General features: G+C 42.4%; 1 protein-coding gene across 5 annotated transcripts; it reads right to left on the reverse strand.

The window, feature by feature from the left end:
- On the reverse strand, positions 1 to 24376 carry LOC135919738 (uncharacterized). Of its 5 annotated transcripts, none has more exons than XR_010570044.2 (4): positions 23146 to 24370; positions 16267 to 16483; positions 5248 to 5412; positions 1 to 3401 (listed from the first exon to the last, which is right to left on the reverse strand). XR_010570044.2 is itself a non-coding variant. In XM_065453613.2 (3 exons), exons 1-2 carry the CDS (start codon positions 23524 to 23526, stop codon positions 16307 to 16309), a joined length of 558 nt encoding a protein of 185 aa, XP_065309685.1. In that variant the 5' UTR covers positions 23527 to 24376; the 3' UTR covers positions 1 to 3401; positions 16267 to 16306. The 5 variants fall into 5 exon arrangements, 3 of the variants coding, with proteins under 3 accessions (XP_065309685.1, XP_065309684.1, XP_065309683.1); XR_010570043.2 differs by having other exon boundaries at positions 1 to 3446; XM_065453613.2 differs by lacking the exon at positions 5248 to 5412 and having other exon boundaries at positions 23146 to 24376.

Below are 24376 nucleotides of genomic sequence, written 5' to 3' on the forward strand. Positions count from 1 at the left end.
TTGACAACATTCTAATGCCTTTATTTTTCAGTTGGAGCTGCAACATTTCTTTGGCATTTAGGAATAAAAAGCCAAGGAGGAGACATACGTATAACTTGAACACAACATGCAAGTAAACTGAAAAGTGGCACAACACTAGGCAAAACAGAAAATAAATGATCAAAAACAGACCGAACAGTGTGCTCCAGCACACTAGAGCTCAAATGCTCTGAAGGCATGCAGAACCTTTGAGAAGTGCAAATATGTATTCACACAGCTCCGTATGATTGCACTGATGACATGAAAACAGGTGAAAGCAAACTGTGGTGTTAAACACTCCTGAAGCTGCAGAGCTGGTTACAAGACACCGTAAGGGAAAAGGGGGGCTCTGAATCAATCGTGGCCACGTTGGGTTTTTGAAGCAAGCAAAGTACCATCTCACAGGCAGAAACCATCAATCCACTCATAATAAAGATAAATTCAAAATCAAGAAAATGCCACAAGTGCAGAGACAACCAAAAATTGTTTGCCTAGCAATGCTAACAAGTGATGTGGAATTTCACTGGCCAATTTCTCTATAAAATTTATAATCAAAGAGTGTGAAGTGATATTTTACTAGGAAAGCACCGATGTCAACTATCCAGTGGTCAGACAACAAAATGCATCATAAAAACATAGACGAAACTTGGAATGAAAACTGCAAATGGACAAGTTAGAATTCATATTGAGAAAGGAAAAAAAAACGCAAAGCAAGGAAAGACAAGGATGCAGATGCATCGATGTTTTCCCCTGCTTAGTGCATTCTTACTTTTGCACTTTCTTCAAACTGAATCCGGGAATGAGGCACATTTGCTTCCTTTGCAGCAAGCACTTACATCATACTAAGGAAATCTCAATGTACATAAAAGGTCAAACTGGCATTTTCTCGAATATTACTGTCTACAAGCACAACAAATAAAGGAAAAATTGAAGTACACCATCTTCTTCCAATACTGAAAATGGGGCCTGGACATGCCTTGCTCTGCAACGACTATGCTTGTATACCATGTAAAAACAACCTAGCCCATGAGGAGAATTTCTCGCACCTAGTTTCAGCCAGATTCCAATTTCTCCCATTGTGATCGCAACTTGATGAACAACCACAGGCCTTCACGCACTTTATTCCACTACTGCGGCCCCGAGTACAAATGACAGTGGCACAGTGGGTGGTGCTCATGGTGACATGAGCACAGGCACTAACATTCACCATGAGCAAGTCTTCTTTGTATGCTCACTTGCTTACATCTACCTTCGATGCACGTATGTAATTTGTGATTTTTCAAACCATTGTATCTACTCGAAACCATGTCGAACACGAATATAGGAGAAAAAGAAAAACAATTTTAATTCGAATATAGGTCATCCCTTATATTTTAAGAAATACTAGTTCGAACATGACAAACATTTGCTATAAGCTCGGCCACAAAATATCACTAGTCAATGCCACAAGCTGCATCCTCATCACAACTGCCCGGGAAGTCGTCCTCGTTGAATACTTCGCAGGCGTCCTCAGCACCCCAAAAGACGTCGGCCGTTAAGCGCATTCATTGGATATGCAGCATTTCTTAAAGCCAGTTCGGATAATCTCCAGACTGGCAGGCACGACGGAGTTAACTGCATTAGATCAGTACTTTTGCTAACTTTGTTCACAAATGTAAGTCCAGATTCTTTGGTCATGAATATAGGTTAATAGCTCATTATGGGTAACATTTTCTAAAGGAAAGGTCACCTATACTCGAACAAATATGGTACATCATAAAACAGAGTAATTGCATGAACACAAACAGCGTTCCTTTATCTGACTTCAATAAATGTTCAGTAAGCATAGTAGCACAAGCAGACTAGGATGTCGCGACTCATTAAAGGGGCTTCCTCTTGTACAAACAGGAGCTCCCCTGGAAGCACTGTTGCGACACCAGCAATTTCGTGCACTCTAAAAATGCACTCAAGCGTTGCACAATATGCCATAAATATTGGCAATCAGTCTTTCTTTTCGTCAGAGAATTATGAAACTAACATATTCATTACTACAAAAAATGCACTTATTTGCCCTTTATCCTCTTTTAACCACTCAACCTTTCAATGAAGTCATCTGATGCAGTACATAAACACTTAGACTAGAGTTCTTAAGATGGCATTTTATAAGCAATAACGTGGTATTCAAGCTTTCTCTTTAGCCATAATGCAGCATTCAAACTTTCTTCTGGTTCAACATGCAAGCAACACACAGGTATTCATTTTCTGCAGCCAACCTTTAGGATAATAAATACATTTCACATTATTTTGTTCCCATGACAATATCGGATTAGAACAACCTTCCTGGAGATGTGGCAGTCTACAAATTCTGTTTAGACCATTGAATAGTGTGAGCTTTTGGCAATTGTACATGTTTTATTGATGCAGTGCAACTGCTATATACATGCAGTATGTAATTATTTCTGCTGCACAACTACTGCAACATAATTACGTGTTTTATTCACATATCCCTATTAGTGGTAATTTTGCCAAGTGCATTGTTCTGGCAATACGGGTTTCATTGTTCTTGAAAAGAAATCTGCCAGGAAAGTTGTTACCACTGGACATAAGCAAGAAGAAGCATTTTTTCTGTGGCTCTACATATCGAACAGCCACCCCTTGCTATGTCCCACAGCTATGGAAACAAGAGCACGGAAGCGCAATGACTAAAAGAAATCATAGTTGCAAGAGGCCCAGTACTATATCACTGCAACGTCTAAACTTGCCAGCATTTTTTTTTTTCTCATTTTGAGCCATACGACCGGAACACTTCTTCGACCTAACATGGCAGTAACATGGCATTGGTCGAGTGAAAGCTTGCCACTTTCTAAGAGAAGCACCAGCACCAAACCAACCTGCTCTTAAACTTTGTAGCTTTGCTGATTCCACAAATTACATAAGCTCATTCTCGGTTTTGATTTCACGAATGTGCACCCTATCTATGTGCCTCTTCAGGGTATCTTGCCTCGCACATACATAGGGGCACTGGCTGCACGGAAAATTTCTCTCGCCCGTGTGGGTGCGCAAGTGGCGCTCCAAGAGAGGGGCTGTGACCGACGCGTAGGAACACAGATTGCACTTGTACTTCCTTTCTCCCGTGTGTGTCAAGCTGTGCCGTCTCAGGCCGTACATGTCTGAAAACGAAAGCAGGCACACGTGGCACAACGGTCGCTCTCCGCTGTGAGCTCCGATGTGGTTCTTAAGCTTGTAGGCATATATCGTGGAGAAGGAACAGAGGTGGCAGGAGAACAGCTTCACCATCCTCTGCTTCCTGAATATCAGGCAGGGACGCGGTATCCACCGGGACTTGAAGAGCCTGCCCATGTCAGTTGATGATGCCTCGGTTTCCTCCCTGTCATCATCGGTTGCTGAATGCAAAGGCATGCCAGGGCTGTTAGCACTAAGCACCATTCCTGCAGTGGCAAGAAAACTGCACTTCAAGAGCAAACACTAAATCATATAAACAGTGCTGAAATGATGGAACCCCCCTCCTACACACACGCACACATATATATTATTCACAAACGTGTGCTCGTCAGCCACCCTTCATGAGAAATACAAAATGTTTGCATAGAAAAACACATACATGTTCATGATACCCCCCTCCAGCATGTCAAGGTAAGTAACAGTAACCAAACAAAGCAAAATAAGCACGCGAATGTGGAGGTGAAATGTGCAATGCAACATCACCCACGTCCCCTCTGGAACAGGAAAGAAACATCAGCTTTGCATGTAAGGTGCACTGACGCTATATTCACACGCAAGTTGCCCAACGATGCTACCTCTGCTGCTTCAATAATTTCCCCAAGTGGCTTTGATGTGCACTTCTCCTCAATACAAGCGTACTGTTCAATTACACATGCTGTTGTGCCTCCTAAACCTGATTGTGTTATTGTGCCACCAGCTTCCCACACGAACCTACATATCTTTCTTTGAATAAATACCAGCTGACAGTCGAGCACCTGTGTCATTCATTCACTTAGTCCTGTCTACAGAGCTGTTTGAGCAGTGTTGAAACCTAGCCAACTGTCCCAACCTAACACAGCTGCCAGGTCATACAAGTTAAGTGATGCTCGCTGCTATATGCAACAAAAGCACCATTTTTAAACGGTGAACTTCTGGAACTGCTGCAACACACTGTGCAACATTATTCGTTATCTAAAAAAGTCAGCTATGTGTTATAGTAAATACAGACAAATCAAGAGAACAAACCACACAAGTTCAGGGCACAAACAAAGTGCACAAATGTAAACGCATTAGATGATTCAGTACACAGAGAAATACGGCTTGCTGCACACACAAAACAAGACCCACATATTCAAGCTGCTAAAGCCAGCCAATACATTATGAAATTAGCATTGTGAAACACTCTGAGAAATCGACACTGGTCCAAAATATTTTCCAAGATTTCCAATGGAAAAATGTCAAGTGAAGTGACAGTAATAAGCATGCTTTTATCCTTTGAACATGGAAATGCATCCTGATTTTTACAGAAAACTGTGCAAAATGGCACGGGGCAACACTTCATAGTAAAATGTTGTAATGAGGTGAATTCGTATCCACATTAACTTGAAGACTGCAAAATACACTGCAAAAATATTTTTTTGTCAGCATTAAAGTTATTGCGCCTTCAGTTTGTAGCTCCACCTATGGGTTTAGCAGTCAGCTGAACCTTCTGCAAAGCCTACGATGCCACTGAAGTTACGTTGGGACGTGCCAACAATTATTCGGTATCAGTGCAGGTGTAGCATAGTGACCAACTGACCAACATTTCAGCATTGCTGAGGTCCTAGATCCTGGCAACCACTCTATCTTCATGCAAGTCTCACAGGTGGTGCTATAAGCTTTTGTTGGCATGACTGTTTCAACTAGAAACAGTTCTTATTGACAACAGGTACGTCAAATAACAGCATCCGCTGCCTACAACTGCCATTGCTGATACAGAGCTAAGCATCAATACTGCCAGTAAATGGTCATCACAGCAATAACACACAGGCCACGCTATCACCTGGAATAGAAATTGAGCTGCCACCTTTACCATTTTGATAGGGCCAGCCATTCAAGCGTCAACAGGCTTCCATAAAAACATGGATTGCTTGCACAGTTCTATGTTCTCCGCAATAAAATGTGACAGCTGCAGCAAGAAAACCGTCACAAAAAAACAAAGACCATTCAAGAAGTTAGGATGCACAAAGTCTCTCTACTTGAACTAACTTCCTTTCGTTGCACAAGCTTTCTCATATGCACCAGCTAGCTTGGCAAGAAGTCATTCCGTCAGAACGGCAGAGGAAAATGCATAGGAGGCAATACAGCAGACTTTTCTTTGCAGTGCTTCCAGATGTGTCACTGGTTCCATGCTATGCAGCTTGCAACTAGGCCCTGAAATGGAGAGAAGCACTGTTAAATAAAGCAAGAAATAGTGACAATACAGTCACATAACTGCATATAAAGCGTCGACAGTGTTACAGTGACACTTGGGATGCAACACCATTCATGTGTGAGACGCAGGCAATGGTGGAGCCCCACAGAGTCAAAAGTGAAAGCTGTCTTGTGATCTCGTGTGATGCTTTCTATATGCAGTGAGGGAGTGCAGGTGCAGCGACAGGGTGCAATCTTGTCATAATTCATCTTCACCTGGTGTAGTGATCTCACTGCAACTCCTCCGGTAAGAGAGCTGCGTTGGCTTTCAAATAGTGTATGGAACTACACATACATTAGACACAAGCACTTTCCATAACATTACGATGTGCATGATTTCTAGAGAGAAAAGTTCAATGATATGAAACGCAGCGAGACTTATTGTAATGTATGGGAATGAAAATGCAAACATAAGCAGGGATTGCATCTATCTGGTGCCTGTTGTCAAACGTGCCCCGAGACAAGACAATACCATTAGCCCAGGTGGCCAACTTATTTCTGTGCCGATGCATCTCATCAGGACTACAAATATCTTGGCCGAGATTTCGCAGCAATGCCTTTTTTGATGCTAATACCTTTCGGTGCTTTTTTGCATTCGTGAGTAGCCGTTGTGGATGCTCCACCCGGGGGGGAGCATTGCTTGAACCCCCAAGAATGAACAAAGCACCACTGCAAAATGGCGGCTTCGCAGTCAATGAACAATCTCAGAAATTGGAGAAGCTAGATATTTATAAGACACAATTCAGGCGAATTGAAAGAATGTGAAATCTTAATCCTTATTTACTTGGAGAAACCATAGTGAGAGCACAGCCATCAAAACATTTTGTTGAAGCAGCAGCCACCATTCCTGCCATGTCTGATGCTATTTCCTAGTGTGTGCAAACGCAGTGTACATTAAGCTCAATTCGATAACGTACAGACCATGCACACTGAGAGTGCCTAATATCTTTTTTTAGAGCGCAAAAGGCCTTTAAGCTTTAAGTTGCATACACGTGAGAGCTAGTTGGTGAGCAGTTATGAAAATGTGTGTATTCACATTAATTTGATTTTTTTTTCTCTTCATGATCTTTTTGTTTGCTCAAGTACGTTATTGTAAAACTGTTAATTTCATTTATGTATACCATCAATTCCTTGAGGCATTATAACAGAAAGGTCAAGTACAGTAGCAGGAGCTTCAAATGACACAGCAAAAAATTAATAAATTACTACAAATGTGTTAATTGGTTTTGTATGACCAGAAGCAATAAAAATAATAAAAAGACCACACTTTTGAAAACAACAGTTGCTCAAACACATTGCAAGTTTGAATGTCATCCTCATAAATACTTCAAGACAAATACCAATATCAATACAACTTTAAGTACCACAATAGTTACTACAAGAGAAAACCTCTGTGTAAATAGAAATTCTGTGTCTGAACCATACTTGTAAGGCAGTATTACAAAAAAAGAATGCTACATCGAGTGTGTATATTAATGTAGTTGCATAAAGGGGAAAAATCGGACATCCACCCGTTCGTAGCAGTTGCTACAAAGGAAACCCATACGGGTTCCTCCAAAGAAAAGCCTCAGAGTTGACGAAAAATTCGTCCTGGTCTGGGACTCTGCGAGCCACCTGGTTAGCTCAGATGGTAGAGCGGCTGCCCCGGAAAGGCGGTGGTCCCGGGTTCGAATCCAGGACCAGGACAAATTTTTCTTCAACTCTGAGGCTTTTCTTTAGAGGAACCTGTATGGGTTTCCTTTGTAGCAATTGCTACAAACGGGTGGATGTCTGATTTTTCCCTTTATTAATTACTTCTCTCCACCTTACGGGTTTCCGCAGAACTACTACGTCAATGTAGTTGCAATAGAAAAACCTCAGTGTCAATAGAGGGGTATGTAAACCGAAATTGGGTGAAATGTACTGTAGGAGGATGGTGCAACAAATGATAGGATGTAAATGATGAGTGCAATCAATATGCAAAAATTATGGCAGCATGAATTCAAGGGCAAATGCACAACTGCATCTGTTCATGTGGAAAAACTATAAGGTTGAGTTTCCCCAACACGAAACATTTTAGAATATTCCAGAAGATGCAAGACAATCTTTGCAAGTCAAGATAGATGCAATTAGATCTTAAAACCATAAACTGGGCGTTTCTCTTGGTATTTTATTTTCTTTTTTTTTTTGGCAGTTTGGGTCTGTTAGGTTATTGTAAAAAAGCGCACAAGTTTTGCAGTGGGGCAGCAAATAGTCTGGAAACGTTTACAGAAATTTCCACTTAGTCTACATAAGGTAACAACTGCAACTTTTTTTTATCGCCCCACTATATGAAGCCCCTGCTACCTTTCACTGTTATGAGCATCACACAGGAAGCTTGACAGCAACGGCCAGATTCCTTGACACTTCACAACTAATCGGTGCTTTTGGCAAGAGCAAGAAAATTTCCTCTGCCTGGCTCTCAAATAATTGCTCTTCAGCCCAAAAAGTGTAACTTGCGTAATAATGCAACCCACTACAATCATTGTGGCTTATTGCTTATTACAGCAATCATGTAAAAATAAGTTCTCACATTTTTATTTGCTACCTATGAGCTCACTAAGCCGTGTCGATGGCAGTGCTCATGATTTACACCAACTTACAAAGCCCAGCTGAGTCAACTGACTATGTCTACCAATTGATTTGTTAATTAATGTCCCAAAACAATGACAGATGCCATAGTCATGTGGTGTGACCATGCGAATCTTTGCAAAGATGTTGTGTTCTTGGCAACCTTGCTTCTAATTCTGTATTGCTTCCTCTTCCCTTTCCACAGGGGTCTAGTTTTCAGACTGGAGACGAAATCAAGTCAAGGTAGGTCACAAAGTATGCATGAAACAAATGCCACTTTCAAGAAAAGGGCTTACAAATGCTTAATTTTCAAAATGGAGCAACACTAAGTCTACCTTCAATCCACAATTGGCTACCAATAATTGCAAAACATGCTTTGGCAAAATGCATTCTTAGAAGTTGGCCTCTTCCTGCAGACACTACTTCATGTTCTGCACTGCCCGCAGTTGACTGGCAATACATTGTCTTCTGGGGCTAAATTTGTAACTATTCTTCTCGTGGTTCATCCTTTTGTCCACCTGCCATTGGCGGCTTCTGTCCCCAACGTTATAAGCTGGGGACCTATGTTTACATGCGTCTCGATTTGCGATTACAATGCTAAATGCGACGAAACCACTTTTCGATGCCAAGGACTTTTTAGAATCGCGAGAAGTACGAATCACATTTTAAAAAGAATTGAAAGTAATGGCGCCTTTTTGGTATGGGGGCTCTCAAACTAATTCCGGGCATAGAAGGACAAGTGAGAATGCACTACAATGCATTTTGAATGCCTAATAAGCTTTCTTGTGGTATAAAAGTTATAAACAGGGACAAGGTGCCTCGGAAAGGCTGGCCAATGTTTGCCAAAAGTGGCCTCGTCATCCTCGGCAGGTTAGTTATAACGGGTCAGTGGAGTGGCGTCAAATGCAGTCGTCACTGGTGGCTGGCTCGTCGCACTTTTTTTTTCACAATTTTGAGGAGGTGCGACCCTTAAACGGGGCTGAACCTCTTGGTCAAAATGGTGCCAGCACAGTCTTCCTTGTGCACACCCCCAATCCCTGGAAGCCCTATTACATCAGAGTTCAATGCGCAGCTCTCACCATCTAGCAACAGCACGTGGAAATGTGCAGCATCCGAAAATTAGTCAATGCACGTGCACGGCATCGGGGCACTGAACAGAATTGTTTCTTTGTTGGAAATTTCTTTTTTTCCAAATTTTGGAGTGCCAAGTTGGGGGTGCGGCCCATATATGGGTGCGGCCCTTACACGAGTGTATACAGTATGTTGGTTGATGAGCGTTCATCACAATTCAAGTGCCTAGAGGAAACGATGCATGGAAGGCTTGGTATAGGAGCTGCATAAGGTACTGGATCATCAATGGCACAATCATAAGTGTGCGTTTTGCTATCTAGAGTAAGATGCGTGAATTGTGCAGTGGAGGTTTTTTTCGAGAGTAGCATTTCCCCACCCTCACAATGCACAGATGTACTACACTGATACGCAGATCCCTGGAGTCAGCACACTCATTGTTGCATTTCCGATGCTGCAGTCCCTCAAAGCTTGTCTTTTTGTCTAACAACTTTAGTTGAAGCATATGCGTCACAACAGAGTTGAATGTCCAATTCTACTACCTATGGCACCCTCTCGCATAACACACAAAATGTGCCTTCAGTTATCTCCTGTGCTTGGAATCTCGCACGAGAAAAGCAGTGCATGCAACACCCGCAATCCCACCGTACAGGTAAGTGGCGTTGTACTGACACCTTACGAGTCCTCCCATAGAGTTCCATACAATAATTACTAGAGGTAACTCTGCCACTGCAGTCATTGTACCACCATGGGAATGATAGGAAGTACATGGACTTGTCTGATCTTTGTGCTTGCTTTGTATAATTAAGCTACATAAATCTTATTGTCGTGAATTTCAGCACAGTCTACAGTCTTTGAAGTGCAGAAGACGCGGCGAATGTGCATAATTGCTATTAATTGCAATGACTGAGCTTGTCCAGGTGGCCAAATCGAAACACGCCAAGCGTTTCAAGGCACTGGCATGCCCGCGATAAATTCACGAGGGCGTTTCATTCGCTTGTCGATACGTGCATCCATGGCTTAATGGTTTCAATGTCAGGCTTCTGTGCTAGAGTTCCTGTCTTCGAATCCTGCCATCAGACAATTTTATTGATGTTTATTCAATTATTTATTACGCAGTACATTGTTGAAAATGACCAGTTTACAAAGTCACGAAGCCGTTTGAAAACAAAAGGACGAAGTTTAGGCAAATCCATGTACTTCCCATAATTCCCATGCTGGCTCAACCGCTCCCATTGCAGCTCCTGTAGACACTAACGCCAGAGTTCCTGCTAGTACTTATTGTATGAAACTCTGACTCCTACATCACATTCGAGCAAAAACATCACGCTTATTATTTGGTCAATCAAATGGAAACAAGAATGGCCTTAAACAGCTCGAAATGCTTGTAAAATGTGTTGTCTGCCCTTCCACTTTTGCACAGTTTGTATGCAGCACAAGCAAGCTGCAATTTGCAATGAGCAGCACATTTCCTTTCATCAAGAAACAATTGGCAGCAATGTCTGTGGCACTAGAATGCATTACATTGGTAATAAAACAGTGAAGAAAACTAAGCCATCATGTGCTTGCACGTAAATGTTTATTTTGGCCCAACAAAGTGATAAAAAAGAACATGGCAATGCAATCTAAATTCAACAGAAAAATAAGAAGTCAATGCAGCAATGTCCTCAGAGCAAAAATTGTTGCAAAGACAACTGGCGACCATACTGCATGCTTCAGCACTAGCAATTTTAGCAAAGAAGAGCATGTGAAACAGACTCGCAGAAGCTTTCCGTGCATTATTACAAACCAATTAAGATGGTGGTAGTGGAAGCATCTTTCACTAACAGCCAATAACATTCGCCTAGGGCAAAGCAGATGGGATGGTTCAAAGTGAGCTTACTTACAATGTAGTTTGGTAATTTTAAAGTTAAAAGCTGTGTTAGAATTGCTTTATGAATACAAATTAAAATTCTGTTAACCCTTTAAGTGAAATGCCTGAGTTATAACCATCTGGCTGCCACTGCACACTCCTCGTCATACCAAAGATAACTTGTGACAATGAAAAATCCACATACTGGTATGGTAGCACCATCTACTCAGAGGTCATTAAACAAAAATTTTACAATAGATTTTTTGCATAACATATGAAACAACAAAACTTATCGACTGTCAATGTAGCTTGCCTCTCTTGTTTTCCAACGTGATCGACCATTGCAATCTTTTGAAAGAGTTAATTCGTGAACTTCATATGAACTCTGATACAGAGGACTTCAATGTTGATTACTAAGTGCCTTCAGGGAACAATAACGGTGACAAAGAGGCCATATTGCTAGAGGAGCACCAATTAGCGATTTTTTTATCTTAAGTCGTAATTTCATGTTCAGATTTTAAAATGTAATAAATATACATTAAAATTGAAATGTAAATACTTTGAATATATAGAATATATAGAATACAAGGGGGGACGCGGGTCTTGAAATCGCGAAAAATGGTCAAAAATGGCAATTTTCAAAAATTGCGTTTTTGAAGTCTTTAATGTCCCAACTATGCCTCTACAAAATATTATGGCTCAATTCCTACTCGAAGTATAAAAAAAACGGCAATTTAGAAACGTCGGTGAGCCGAAATTGAACGCCAAGCGCGAAGATTTGCCTCATTTTCAAGCTGCCGTAGCTCCGCGCGACGCGAACCGATCGGCGCCATCTTGGTCTCGTTTGAAAGCTGGTTTCCCGCTCTCCATTCTGGCGCCCCTCGGCACGCTGTAGACCCTCGTGCAGCGGAGCGATCGGCACCCCAAGCACCCGTTCTCAAGAGCGAAATCGTCGCGAGACAGCCGCTGATTGGGTGAAGCGGGCGCCTCCCCGAGGCGCAGCCCTCTGATTGGCCGCGTAGCATGCTTCGCCTGCCGCGGCCCCGCGGCCGCGTTGTTCGACTCCTTCGCGTCGTCTGCTTTCGCCGGCGCGCACGTCATTTTTTTCGCATTCCTCTTGTATTTTTCGTTCTGCCTTTTTCTTTATCGTTCTTGTAGATATATTGGCTATTGAGTCGCCTCTTTTAACCACGAATTTCTTGCTTTTGCGTGCCTGGTGTCTTTGTTCCGCGTGTCACGATGGCGCGAGACGCGCGCTTGAAAGCAAGCACGCGAAAAGCAGTCAGCAAAACGAGGCGCGCATGGAATAAGAGCGCTACATCGTCGAGAACTACAGCTTCGGTGATGCCGCAAGCTGCTGTGGCATAGAGATATGGCTGTGGCCTTGGTGGATGCGGCTGGAGTGAGCTCGCCAACAACAGCTTCGCCGGTGGACGCGGCTGGGCAGTCCCGATCGGTGTCAACTTCGGTGTTACCGCAAGTCTCTGCAGTGCCGGTGGATACGCCTGGACTAAGCCCGTCGAAAATGCTAACTTTTGAAACGCTGCAAGTCGCTTCGGATTCCGTGTCGTCGGAAGCGGCCGAGCCGGCTGACCTAAGCCTAACGTCGACTTCGGCGTTTCCGAACGCCGCTTCGGTGCCGACGGACGCGGCTGAACCGAGCTCGCGTGCTCAACGCTTCGACGCGGTGTTTTGCGCGGAGTGCGCGGGGCGTGAAAAGTACGCAGACAACATTAAAACTTCATTGGCGAAGAAGTCCGCGACTTCCCGCAAGTTCGAGCTAATGAACGTCGGCGCAGCAAGTAATGACGACTTTCTGAGCTTTTTTTTTTTTGCCAAGTACCAATGAAATACAGAGGTTTTCACAATCTTTACATGAACAGATTTCTTTGAGTTTGGTGTTATTGTGTTCAGTAATGACTGGGCTGCATGCTAAAGCATTAAATTTTTCCATGTGATAGGTAAACAAAAGTGGCAGAGTAAGCAAAACTTTGAATGCAATTTTCTCAGCTTTGCTTTTTCGATCAAATGCCTTTGCCTTACAGAACTTTTCATAATGTTTGCATCAACTGATTTTATTGAATTAGGTATCATTTTTTTCAGTAAAACCTCAACTACATCCTAAAGCTTTCCATTTTTCATTAAACCCATTAGACTAGCAATTAGGTCAGATGTAAGCTAATTACTCCCGCATTGTTTTTTTCTTCCTACTTTGTTATTCATTCATGACCTATATGATCACTTTTTAAAAATTTCTTTAGCTTTAGGATGTGCAGTGGGCCCTTGGAAATGACAGCCATTCTTTGAAACTAGTTTTTTTAATTAAGAAATTATCATAATGGCCCGTAAGAAAAGACCTATGTGGGATGAATTATTTTGAAATATCTTCATTTATAGATGAGATATATAAAATCTGAATATATATTTGGGATCAGCATTCAAAGATATATCTGCATGCCAATTTTCAGGAAGATATGTTACGAAATAAAAAAAAAGTTTTCAAGACCCTCATCCCCCCTTAACATAAGACATATATAAATGTGAAATACTGATACCACCAATAAGTCACATTTAAACTTAAGATATGGTAATGGGTTACTTAAGACATAAATGTGTTGCATTTCGGAAGAACACTTGGCACTCAGAAGGTCAATATGCAAAAAAAGGGACGTTTAAGGACTTTTTTTGTGCATAAAACCATCGACACATTAGGACAGTTCCTGGCTCAGCATGTTGTTGCAAATAGGTGCAAGTTTCTTCTACTACAGGCTAGTTGACGGCATGCCAACACATTTCTTTCTTTGTGGCCAAGGTGCACGTCATGAATACTGTGTCCCCTTTGCTATTGATTTGTTTGCATGTAGTAGCAGCAGATGGAGAAAGGCAAGGTACAATTGCAGTCTTAGGAGCAGTTCACCAGGTGGCTCGAGGGCGATGCCTCGATTGAGTTAACATGTTAATGGATTCAATGCATCTGTTAGTGTGGGCCAAATGTTGCACAAGACTGTATTTTCGGCAATGTACGAACCTGCAAGATTGCTTCTTGGTGCATGCACTCTTTCAACTTCTCTGCTTACCTTATATGTACTACCCATTCGGTACAAGTTGCAACTTGCAGGACAGGGCTGGAGTGTCCTTTAGGTCAAGCTGGTAGCACAGACGTGCAACGTGTATGAGGAAAAAGTGGAGAGGGTTTTGCCACTCCACCAATGCACATCAGTCCCTATGCTTCATGTCATTGCTTTCTCTAGATGTGGAGTGGCAATCTCGTGAAGCCATGACACACTAGCCTGCTAATGCTTAGCACAGCATGCTTCGCAATGACACACTGCTGCTCATTTACAGGCCAGTGTATTCGCAGGGCTTTTAGGTGCGGTGTGCCTGCAAGCCAATGCAGGCACACCACACCCAAAATGCAGTTGATGCGCATTGATGGAACAACGATACAACCTCTACTTTTTGCTCGAGCTTGTATTATACAGGCGAGATGAGCTCTGCATGGAAAGCACTCGAACCCCATATTGAATGTTAGAGCTTATACTGGATGCAATAATACATCCTTGGACACTTTGTTTAGCTTACTAAGGGCTGTAAACATTATTTTCTTCTGCAGAAGGTGGACACCTCGTGCATCCTCGAGGTCCCCTCGTTCTCTCGCTCGCAGTCGCACAGAAGAGATTGAGGGATGAATACAAATGATCTGGCAGTGTTTGCAGCTCGTTTCATTTCTTTGTTATTTTGAGCAAGAAGAAATTCTGAAAATTGTAAAGTTTCACAGCTGAAGATTGTACTCTTCAATAACATGACTGATTAAGAAACTAGATGAGGCTTGCGTAATGAATGATGTGTTTTGTGATGTGTAATGTGTGTAATATAATGAGAAACTGGCTTACAATTACATAAAGGGTATGCTTTGTAAATGTGCTAATATTCTATCTCCAAAATTTATGGGTACTGGTGAGGCTGGGAACATTACAGCTTCAGTGTATACATGCATGCCTTTAGATGTAACCTTAATGCCGAAAGCAGCCTTCTGTAACTGGGGTCTCATATATATAATAAAGTAAACCACTTGTAAGTGCTGTATCATGAAAACAGTGAACATTTTATAAGCTGCCATAAAAGCTTTCATAAAAGGGTGTTTGGTTTATTGAACTTTATAGAAAGTGTGTTACACAAATGACAAGTTTTATGGCTCCAACTATGTCTAAGACAGGCAGAAAATTTTTGAGCGCCAACACCTTTAACATAAACAATGACACCGGACCAGATGATACTTGAAAAAGTCTGTGCAATGGATTCCATGCCTGCCTAAAGAAATAGTAGCTCTCTAGTATTATCACAAATAGCATTATGATATATGTGAAACTCACAACGTACAAGGAACCATTTGAATCATTTTCGCAGCAACAAGGGAGAAAATTCCTGCTAGCGCAATGGCAATGGATTGACAGAATGCAATATGACAAATTCAATGTTCGTGATTCACATACCCAAGTAGTGAAAATTTAGGGTCAATGTCAGCCAATTACTGTGCCAGCATTGCCCTGTGTAGGGCCAATGTGACCCACATTTACCTAATGTGGACCCTTTTCCTAATTGCCAGATGCACTTCTCTGCAATACACATTTGCCTATCTAATTGCAACACCAGTTACACTTCAAATAAAGAAGTGTTAGTTGCACATGCTGGGGTTTGAACCTCATGTGTGGTTTCATTACGAGACCAGCATCTACATTTTCCATATCATAAGGTGAAACAAACTGCTCGCATGCATTCTTTACAAAAAAAGACTATGCATCGTGGCCTAGCATGAAACCTAATCTTCAAAATTATGAAAAAAGTCTGTTGGCCCAGCTACCTGCACTGCTAGGGTAAAGAACTTCCCGTCTTAAAACAACTTCATGCATAAAAACTTAAGCGTGCTTAATCTTCACTGACAAAATGTTTCATTGAATACACTCATTTTATAAGTGCGCTAAATGCTCAAGATGCCTAAAACTCACCGGCTGTACTGCCACAGACCTTTTGAAAATGTCATCATGTGAGGTATATGCATATAAACATAAAGGCACATACGCCAACTAAATAACCACAAATATAATGATACATGATAAGTATGAAGCACAATATCACTGGTGTAAAGAACAGAAAAGAGAACAATTCAAAACTTGAAAGGAATACACTTGGCAAACAGAGGAACACACACGCAACAATGAAAATGAAATAAAATTGACAGAGAATAAAAAGCATGGAATAAAGAAATCTACATAATGGACATAAATACCAAAGCTCCGATCACTTACCACTTGGTGAAGAAACAAAGCCAAACACAAAAAAAAAACACTACGTCAATCCGCAGTGTGCTGCAACCAATGATGCAATAAGCTCCTGTGCGTCAGCCATCCGCTCCACGGCCTTCCGGATACCAACTACCTCCGCAATCACAGCATCAAATGCCGCAGTCTGGGGGTGCTTCTTCCCCGAGAAGTCCGTCGGGGCTCGCAGTGCACCATCCTCGAACTGGAAAAAGAAAGGAAGGAGGGGGCCCCTCAATAGACTACTCGCAAGACAAACTTCACTACACTTGTTCTTGCGGTACCTATTTAAGATAATTTACATAAACTATATGGGGGAACATGGCTAAAGCCACAAGGGCTCAAGAGGTCAGGCCAGTTGCAACATTGAAGCAGGCTGACGGTTAACTGGAACAGTGTTTAAGCAAGTGCAACAAGTGGCGCATTGTGCGGCATTTCTCGCGCATCACGTTCATGTAAATGGTGGTAATGTGCAAGGACAGCAAATCACACTGATGCAATGGGAGCGATCAGTTGGTGCGTCGCATTGAGGATGAAGGACTGCTGCCACCATTGCGCTCCTCCACTAGGTGGAAGAATGCAAATCGCCAGAAACAGGTTCCGGCATGCTTTGGACCAGGGCAGATGAGCCATTAATAATTGCTGTTGCATAGCAAAGAATGCGACATGTTACTGTCGCATTTATATAAATGCGGCTTGTGTGAAGAAACAGACTTTTTAATGTGAAGCATTCATTGCCTCAATGGAGCCACTTTGTAATTTGCAGGTACTATGTATATATGTACCTGTCAACAGGTCCGATTGTGCGCTGCCTTCGAGATCAGCCCAGTTCGGATCATTCCAGACAGACAATGCCCCCTGCTCACTATCATGGACAGTGAAGCACTGATGAAGTTTTTTTTTTTTCTCCATAACCGAGAACTTCGTGAGTAGGTGCCAGACTCACCTCAATTCCCTGTGCACCGACTTCTTAATTGGCTACTGCCACGCCATAGTCTTGTTGCTGCCGTCTTTGAGCCACCTTCAACACCATCATACCTTTGTCAACACTATCGCGCCTTCATTTTGTCGCCATGACATCATTGCCCACACAACTGTGCTTCTTACATGGACACATTGGCGCATCTGGTAACATCTTGCAGAATCCACAGATATCCAGTAGCTTCCATTGCCACGTGCAAACCGGTTTAATTAGCACCGAAAATGAAAGGACACGGAAATCAAGAGAAAGATCTCAGGATAGGAGCAGGGTTGAAGGGCTGCAACCTACCACTAATGTCCCCAATAATTCACTGGTAGAATGCACAATGTAATTGTTTTTGGCATTCCCTTCAGGGTTGCCTAGTACAGCAGGAAAGCAGTGGTGCAATGTTTAATCGAAATTTACATGTACAGCTGCTCATTTCAGGAGCACCTGCCTTGCACTGAACATGTGCGTTTTTCAGCTTTGTTGCGGTAACTGCTACACTCTAGATAAAGCTTAGACAACTTGGAGTGTATCTTGCCCCTGAACAATTATAGACATCTCTTTTTGTTGCCTTTGCATTTCCTGAAAACTTTCCGCTTGCTACTTTCCTGGCAAGAATGCTGTGTCAAGCTGATAAAGCACATTCGTGAGCTGGAAGTATACTGAGTGTACAGTGTTCACCCCGTAAGAGTTTTACTTATTCTGACCAAAAGTCACCTTATTTTGCTTCATTTTATGGCTTATTTTCAAACTTCACTCCCTCAAAAACCCTTCTAAAATATTTTTTCAAGTAATCTGCTGCATGTTTCAAGCGTGAAAATGTCATTCAGCCACTTTACTATGCAATACATATGTACTTGTCATTGCCACAAACAGCACACTTAGAAACAATGAAAAATGTGTTATTTTACCCTGTTTCAACATCAGCGATTGTACGAAGAAGCCATCTTCTTTGCAGAAGAAAGCTTTTCGTGCGTTCTTGCACAATGGAAAGCGGGACGGATACAGAGGACGGCTGTCGGTGTCCACGCTGCACCACTGTCAGGCCAAGTCAACGCTGTCTTCACTTTCTGAATCATCACTTTCAGCAGAAGTGATGAGAAGGCTATTGTAATCATCCTCTTCACTTCAAGAACAAGACTCTAGTGCGTCGCTTTCACTGTCATAGTCAAGCAGCTGTTTTCTTTTACATGCATAACTCACATGCTGGCTGACATTGACAGATGCCATCTTTCCAAATCTGCCAAAATGCTCACTATTCCAAAAATGCTGTCTTTGAGCGGTGACCAATCGCTGCCATCTATATAGCAGAAAACAAAGACTGCAATAAAAGCACCCCTCCAGCGCTAACGAAATGACAGCCATATATGTTGTAGAACATGAAGGCTGAATTAATGCGGCCTGTGAGGCACTAAAAAAGTACTGACATCTATGTAGTTAAAAAAAAGGGGGGGGGGGGGGGGAAACGGGGCAAGATAACCACGGATTTCAAACGTTGGCACTGCAGCTGTCTATATAATAGAATAAAAACTGAGTGCACATGCCGAATATATCCAAATCATTTTGAAAATGGTATTACTGATGTTGACATTCTAACTTTGAGAGTAAAAAATTTTATAAAATGTTTACTGCATTTTCAGCTTTTATACCTTACTAAGACAACAATGTAAACAAAAAAATTACATCGAATTTGATTCACAAACCAACAACCCAAACAAAAAATAACAAACTTAGCTTTTGAACAGGAAGCTATATGATGGGGCTTCTCTAACAATTTTGTAATGTGGCTTGTAAAGGGTCCCTTTTGGGATTTTTTATGCATACTTTGCCACCAACTGAACATGCAGTATGGTAGCATTCTGTCTGTCTTTCGTACTGCTGCTTTGAATTTTGGGAGCACGATATAAAATGTTGTGCAACATAAAAAATATGAGTTTTCACAGAGAAATTGAAAAAGGCAATTCTTTTGGTTAAACTTCACCCGATTTATCTCCTGTCATTCGCTATCTGCTTTATGCAACATGTTAGAATATTTTGCTCCGAGCAGAAAATAAAGCACTGTACAATGATGTCCAAGCTGCTCTTTTCACCGTCTTTCAGTGTCGTTTTTAAAGAATCGTGTCATGCAAAGGTCGAATTTAATGATGGCTTCTATTTTTTTCTGTGAACTAAGAAGCAACCTGAAGTGGTAAATAAGAAACAATTAATTCATTTCAAGTTACACTGTTGTCTGAATAAGGCATAAAAAGAATGAAGCCCAGAACATTTTTTCACTCTTTTAAGTTCGCAACAATGTGAAATTAATTGCATTCCCTTGTCTCAATGACAAGGGAATTCTGGACATGGACACTATTCTTAGTTCGTCACTGTGACTGAGACTAGGAGACCCTATACGGTTACACAAACACACACAGACAAACACACACACACACACACAAAAAGGAGCTGAGCTCTCCGCAAACATTTTAATAAGAAATTTCAGTTTTAAATTATAGCCTCCAAACCCTTCCCAATAAAGCGAATGCCATTTTGACATGGACTGTGAGATGTCAGGACACGAAAGTCTACCAGTACATTGTCTGCATTTTAATGGTTCGAGACCTCATCTGGCGTTTCTTTGCTGCACTTAGCAGCACTGCAAGGGCGTCGCCATTGAATTTTGCCCAAAATTCCATCACTCACACTATAAAAAGCAGTAGCAAACTGCTGAAAAGCACAAGGAAAAACAAACTATGCACGGCAGCCATTAGGTCTTTCCAGCTCCTGCAATCGCATTCAGTGTTTGCAATACACGAAAGCATGGCCTTCAAGATCAGCTGTGAGATCACCCGAGGGAGATTCTTTCAGGGGTGCCAATTCATTTTGACACCACTCGGTGTCGCCAGGCTACTGTACAATTCAACTATGAAACAGAAGAATTTGAATAAAAATTTTCTACTGCACCACAGCATAACCACTAAACAGCGCTGCTGTGTGCCCAGTAGTGTTGTGGTGTACCAGGGCATCAATATTTTTTGTGTGTGTGTGCGATTTACACATTTTCTAAAATAACAGCAAAATCTTAAACATACTCGCTGATGAATTAAATCATTATAAAAAGTCCTTCACAACATAAAACACAGCCAATATGAATAAAGGCAAATTTCGAAGTTATCAACAATGCAAAGAGGGAAAAAATGAATGCCCTCCAAACAGCTGAGGCAGACTTGTGATAACATAACAGCTGTGAAACACGTTTTGGTTACAACTCAGGTATACGCAGGGATGCTAAATTACATTAGATGATATAACAGTTCAAACATCGAAAACGACTAATAGATTGGCAGATGCCTGAATAAACTGGTGTAGTCACACAAACCACAATTGAATGAGTGCATTTAATTTTCAGGCAGAAATGTTTCATGCAGTCTCCTGCAAATATTCCACAAGAACAGCTGCCCACTTTAGCTTTTCATAAAACTAATATATCACATAGCACAACAGCCATAAAGTAGACATTATTTGACTGAAGAATAAACGCAACTCACTGTAATCGTGATCACATGATTTTCACAAGATATTTTGGGACAAGTTATACATTTCCTAATATACAGTGTATCACTTGTTGGTTTATAAGACCAGGACACTTATTGATGCAGAAAAATGAAATGTCACCAGAAAAATAATATATAGGTGTTTCAAGTTTTTAGGTGATCTCTGTTCGGTGTACGAAATGTACATTAGCTAGCCCTATGGACTTTTCTTAAAACCTGGGGAAGTTCAGTTGGGCGCTTTTTGGCCTTTAGTTGAAAATTTTCACTGCTTTTCCAATGTCTTCAGCTTTTGAGCAAGGAGAAAGAGGCAAAAAAGTTAGGTCGACTAGCTGTGCCATGACCATTTCTAACCAGACCAGTTTTCATCGAACTATGATTCCATGCTACACCTGAGCAGCTGAAATTAGATGGCATTATGAGGATCAGCCCACGAATAATATAGAGGCAATGCAGAATCGTTAAGCACGTTTTATCTTAAGTAACTACCATCAAACTTCCAGCATAACTAACATGAAATCGATACTTAATCTGCCCCCGCTTGCAAATAGACGGAAACTCTCTCGACTTGTCTTGTTTCATAAGATCTATCATCATGACCATGTTCTTAGGACCCGACTGATTAAACCGCCTAATTTTGTTTCATCTCGGCTTGATCACCACCACAAAGTACATGTCCCTCACCAAAACACTAACATATTCGCACTCTTTCCTGCCCAAAACCAGCCTTGACTGGAACTATCTTCCCGCCTCATTAGTTAGCGTTTCCAACTGTGACCATTTCCGTGACACTGTTGCCAGTGCAATTTAACCCATTTCATCATTTTTTTCTGTAAACATTCCCTATGTTGGTAGGAAACTTCATCTTTTAGTGTCTTAATGGGCTGCAATAGTATTTTCTTACCGTAATTATTGTACAAGCCTAGCATGAGTGTATGGATTCCCATTGTTATTAAAAATTACATTGGTCCCATTTTTAAAATTTTCAATAGCGTATGTGCAAATTACTGCATTTGTGTTGAACAATTGACCCCTCCCCTCCATAATGCTTGTATGCCTTGAGGGTACAATAAATAAATAAATGGTTTTGGTTGCACTGCCTCCAGGTTCAGCCCAATCTAGTCTAGTAACATTGGGTCCAGCCCGCGTTAGAAACCACATTAGTGAAAGCCCTTGCAAGGACACACGTCATACATATGGTGTCAGGATCAGATTACCAATTCGCCATTTTTGATTACACAGTTGTAAACAGGATAGATCAGTGCAAGCTTTGATCTCTCGTTTGAGGTCATAGTCTCTGTGATCCACTTAGTTTTTACTGACATAATAGTTCTGCGGAAACCCGCAAGGTGCTAGCCGCCTGGTTAGCTCAGATGGTAGAGCAGCTGCCCCGCAAAGGTGGTAATCTCGGGTTCGAGTCCTGGACTAGGGCAAATTTTTCTTTAACTATGAAGCTTTTCTTTCGAGGAACCAGTGCGGTTTTCCTTGGTACCAATTGCTAGGATTGGGTGGATGTCTCACTTTCCTTCTATTAGTTTTTATTAATATACACCTTCGGGATCAGTCTGGTTTTCTCGAGGATTGGCCCACTTTGCTCAATGAGATTCAGACACTTCCTGAGTCGCAACAAACCCTGTCGAGGTAGGAAAAAAAAATGCTTTAGCTTTAAAAAGCCTTTGCAAATGTATGCGAATCTTTCATACCCATATGTCAAACGCAGTGAAGGAAACTGTATAAGGGAGTTCTCTTATTTTTCACAAGTTCAAAGGGTACAGTCTGCCGATGCCCAATAGCTCAACTATATCCGAACTCTCTGCTATATCCGACGCATATATGCCACTTCTATACCGACGCCAGCTGTGCATTCTCACCAACGCCTTGGTCGCACGTTGAAACAAAGTTTGTCATTACGTTGGTCATACGGCCGGATACAGCCGCTTCGGGGCTTCTCCGCAGACTGCGTTGCTGGATGTTCGACGGCTTACATTCGATACCGAGTGCCACACGGTGCATGGCCAGGGCGTCTGCAAGAACGCGGAGCCGGCATCGGTACAGCCGGCATGGCATCGTTATGTTTACAGTGAGTTCACCATGCTATTTTGAAGGAATTGCACCGGACGGCGGTGCGTCTGTGAAGCCTTCGGGAGTTCTCGGGCAGTGGCAGGCCGGGCCCCTACGACTTCCAAAGGGTGTGAGAACCACACAGCTTCGATGCCTTTAATGCACGAGTTACTCAGATTTGCACACATCTACGAAGTCGTCTGCCTCTATAACCGAACGGGCGCGAAAGAAAAGCCTTCATTTGATTCGATCAGCGAGCACAACTGTGTTGCTTCATGAACGGCGCGCGTTCTCGGTACGCGGACTTACGTCAACTAGTTCCTGCTTGATCGTTGTCGCCGGACCAGCCATAGCATGTTCCCTGCCCTGCGTCTCGCTCTGTTGCTGCGGTTGTGGCTCGCTCGTACTCGCACCCAGACTGGGTACTGGCGGAAAGATGGTCGGCATGGCGCCGCCGCTGACGTTCACTCCATCGTCGAAGTGCAGCGAACACACGCACAGTTTATCGTCCACGAGTCTGAGTGACACTTTGGGTATCACGGCGAGCCACTCCTTGCATTGGATGTCGTCCGCGGTGCAAACGTACAGTATATGCGACGGGTCGCTCAGTACGAATTCGTTGGGGCAACCCCTGATGCTGCAGGTTATCGCCGCCGTACCCTGCTCCATTGCGTCGGAGGGCGTCTGCATTGACTCTCACTGAGACAACGCGTGAGTGCAAGGAAGAGTGACTGTTTACACCACGTCAAACCGATCAAATGACGACGGACAGTTACACTGGGAACGCCCACCAAAAAAACGTCGACCCTAAAACAGAGCTGTCATGAAACGCTACGATGCCGAAGCAAGGAGTGCCGTCACAGAACAGCGCGTGACATTACTACAAGAGTGTCAAGACCATGGACCACAAACTCACATGACACAAACCATCAGAAACTACATCAAACGACGGACAGCGCGGATTGGCATGGATTGTCGTGGATCGGTTGAGTATTCTTTCTCGCTGTCAGACTATCAACTCACATTATCTTCTTGCAAAAAAATCTCATTAAAGTCTTCGTTGCGCTCACACTTTTTGAAATTTGCAATAAATTTAAATAATTGGATTGAACGATTGCGCAGTGTGGACTTTGTAGTTTCGGTTCGCGTTTCCGTCCACAAGCGCCGCCATCCTGCTGCTGAATGCTTGACTTTCTCGTGGACTAGGCAATTAATTACACGATTACACCAAGTACCTATGTGACCCCAACGTCAAATTATTGTGCCAGCACGTAGTCATAGTCCAAGAGTTTCAGGTCGTAGCTAGAGCCCATGCATTGAAAAAAACATTCGTTCATTCATAAACACACAGGAACGTCCACCTTCGACAGCCCGTCCTGGCAGCGTAGCAGTCCGAGGCTTGGGCGAAATCGTCGTATTTTGGTGATTCGCCTTGACTTGGCGCACCTTACAATCCGTAATTCTCGCTCATGTCCAGTGCTTCCCACGTGAGGTACGTCAAAGCTGGAAAGAAAATACAAACACAGCGCAGACTATCCTA

The sequence above is a fragment of the Dermacentor albipictus genome, chromosome 7 (assembly GCF_038994185.2).
Source record: "Dermacentor albipictus isolate Rhodes 1998 colony chromosome 7, USDA_Dalb.pri_finalv2, whole genome shotgun sequence".
Taxonomy (NCBI): Eukaryota; Metazoa; Arthropoda; class Arachnida; order Ixodida; family Ixodidae; genus Dermacentor; species Dermacentor albipictus.

Coding starts and splice junctions, on each gene's coding strand:
- LOC135919738 (XM_065453613.2), bottom strand. CDS start 23,526: ATGCAGACGCCCTCCGACGCAATGGAGCAGGGTACGGCGGCGATAACC. Junction 16,484..23,145: donor TCAAGCAGGAACTAGTTGAC/GTAAGTCCGCGT, acceptor TTCTTTTTCCAG/TTCGAGGATGGTGCACTGCG.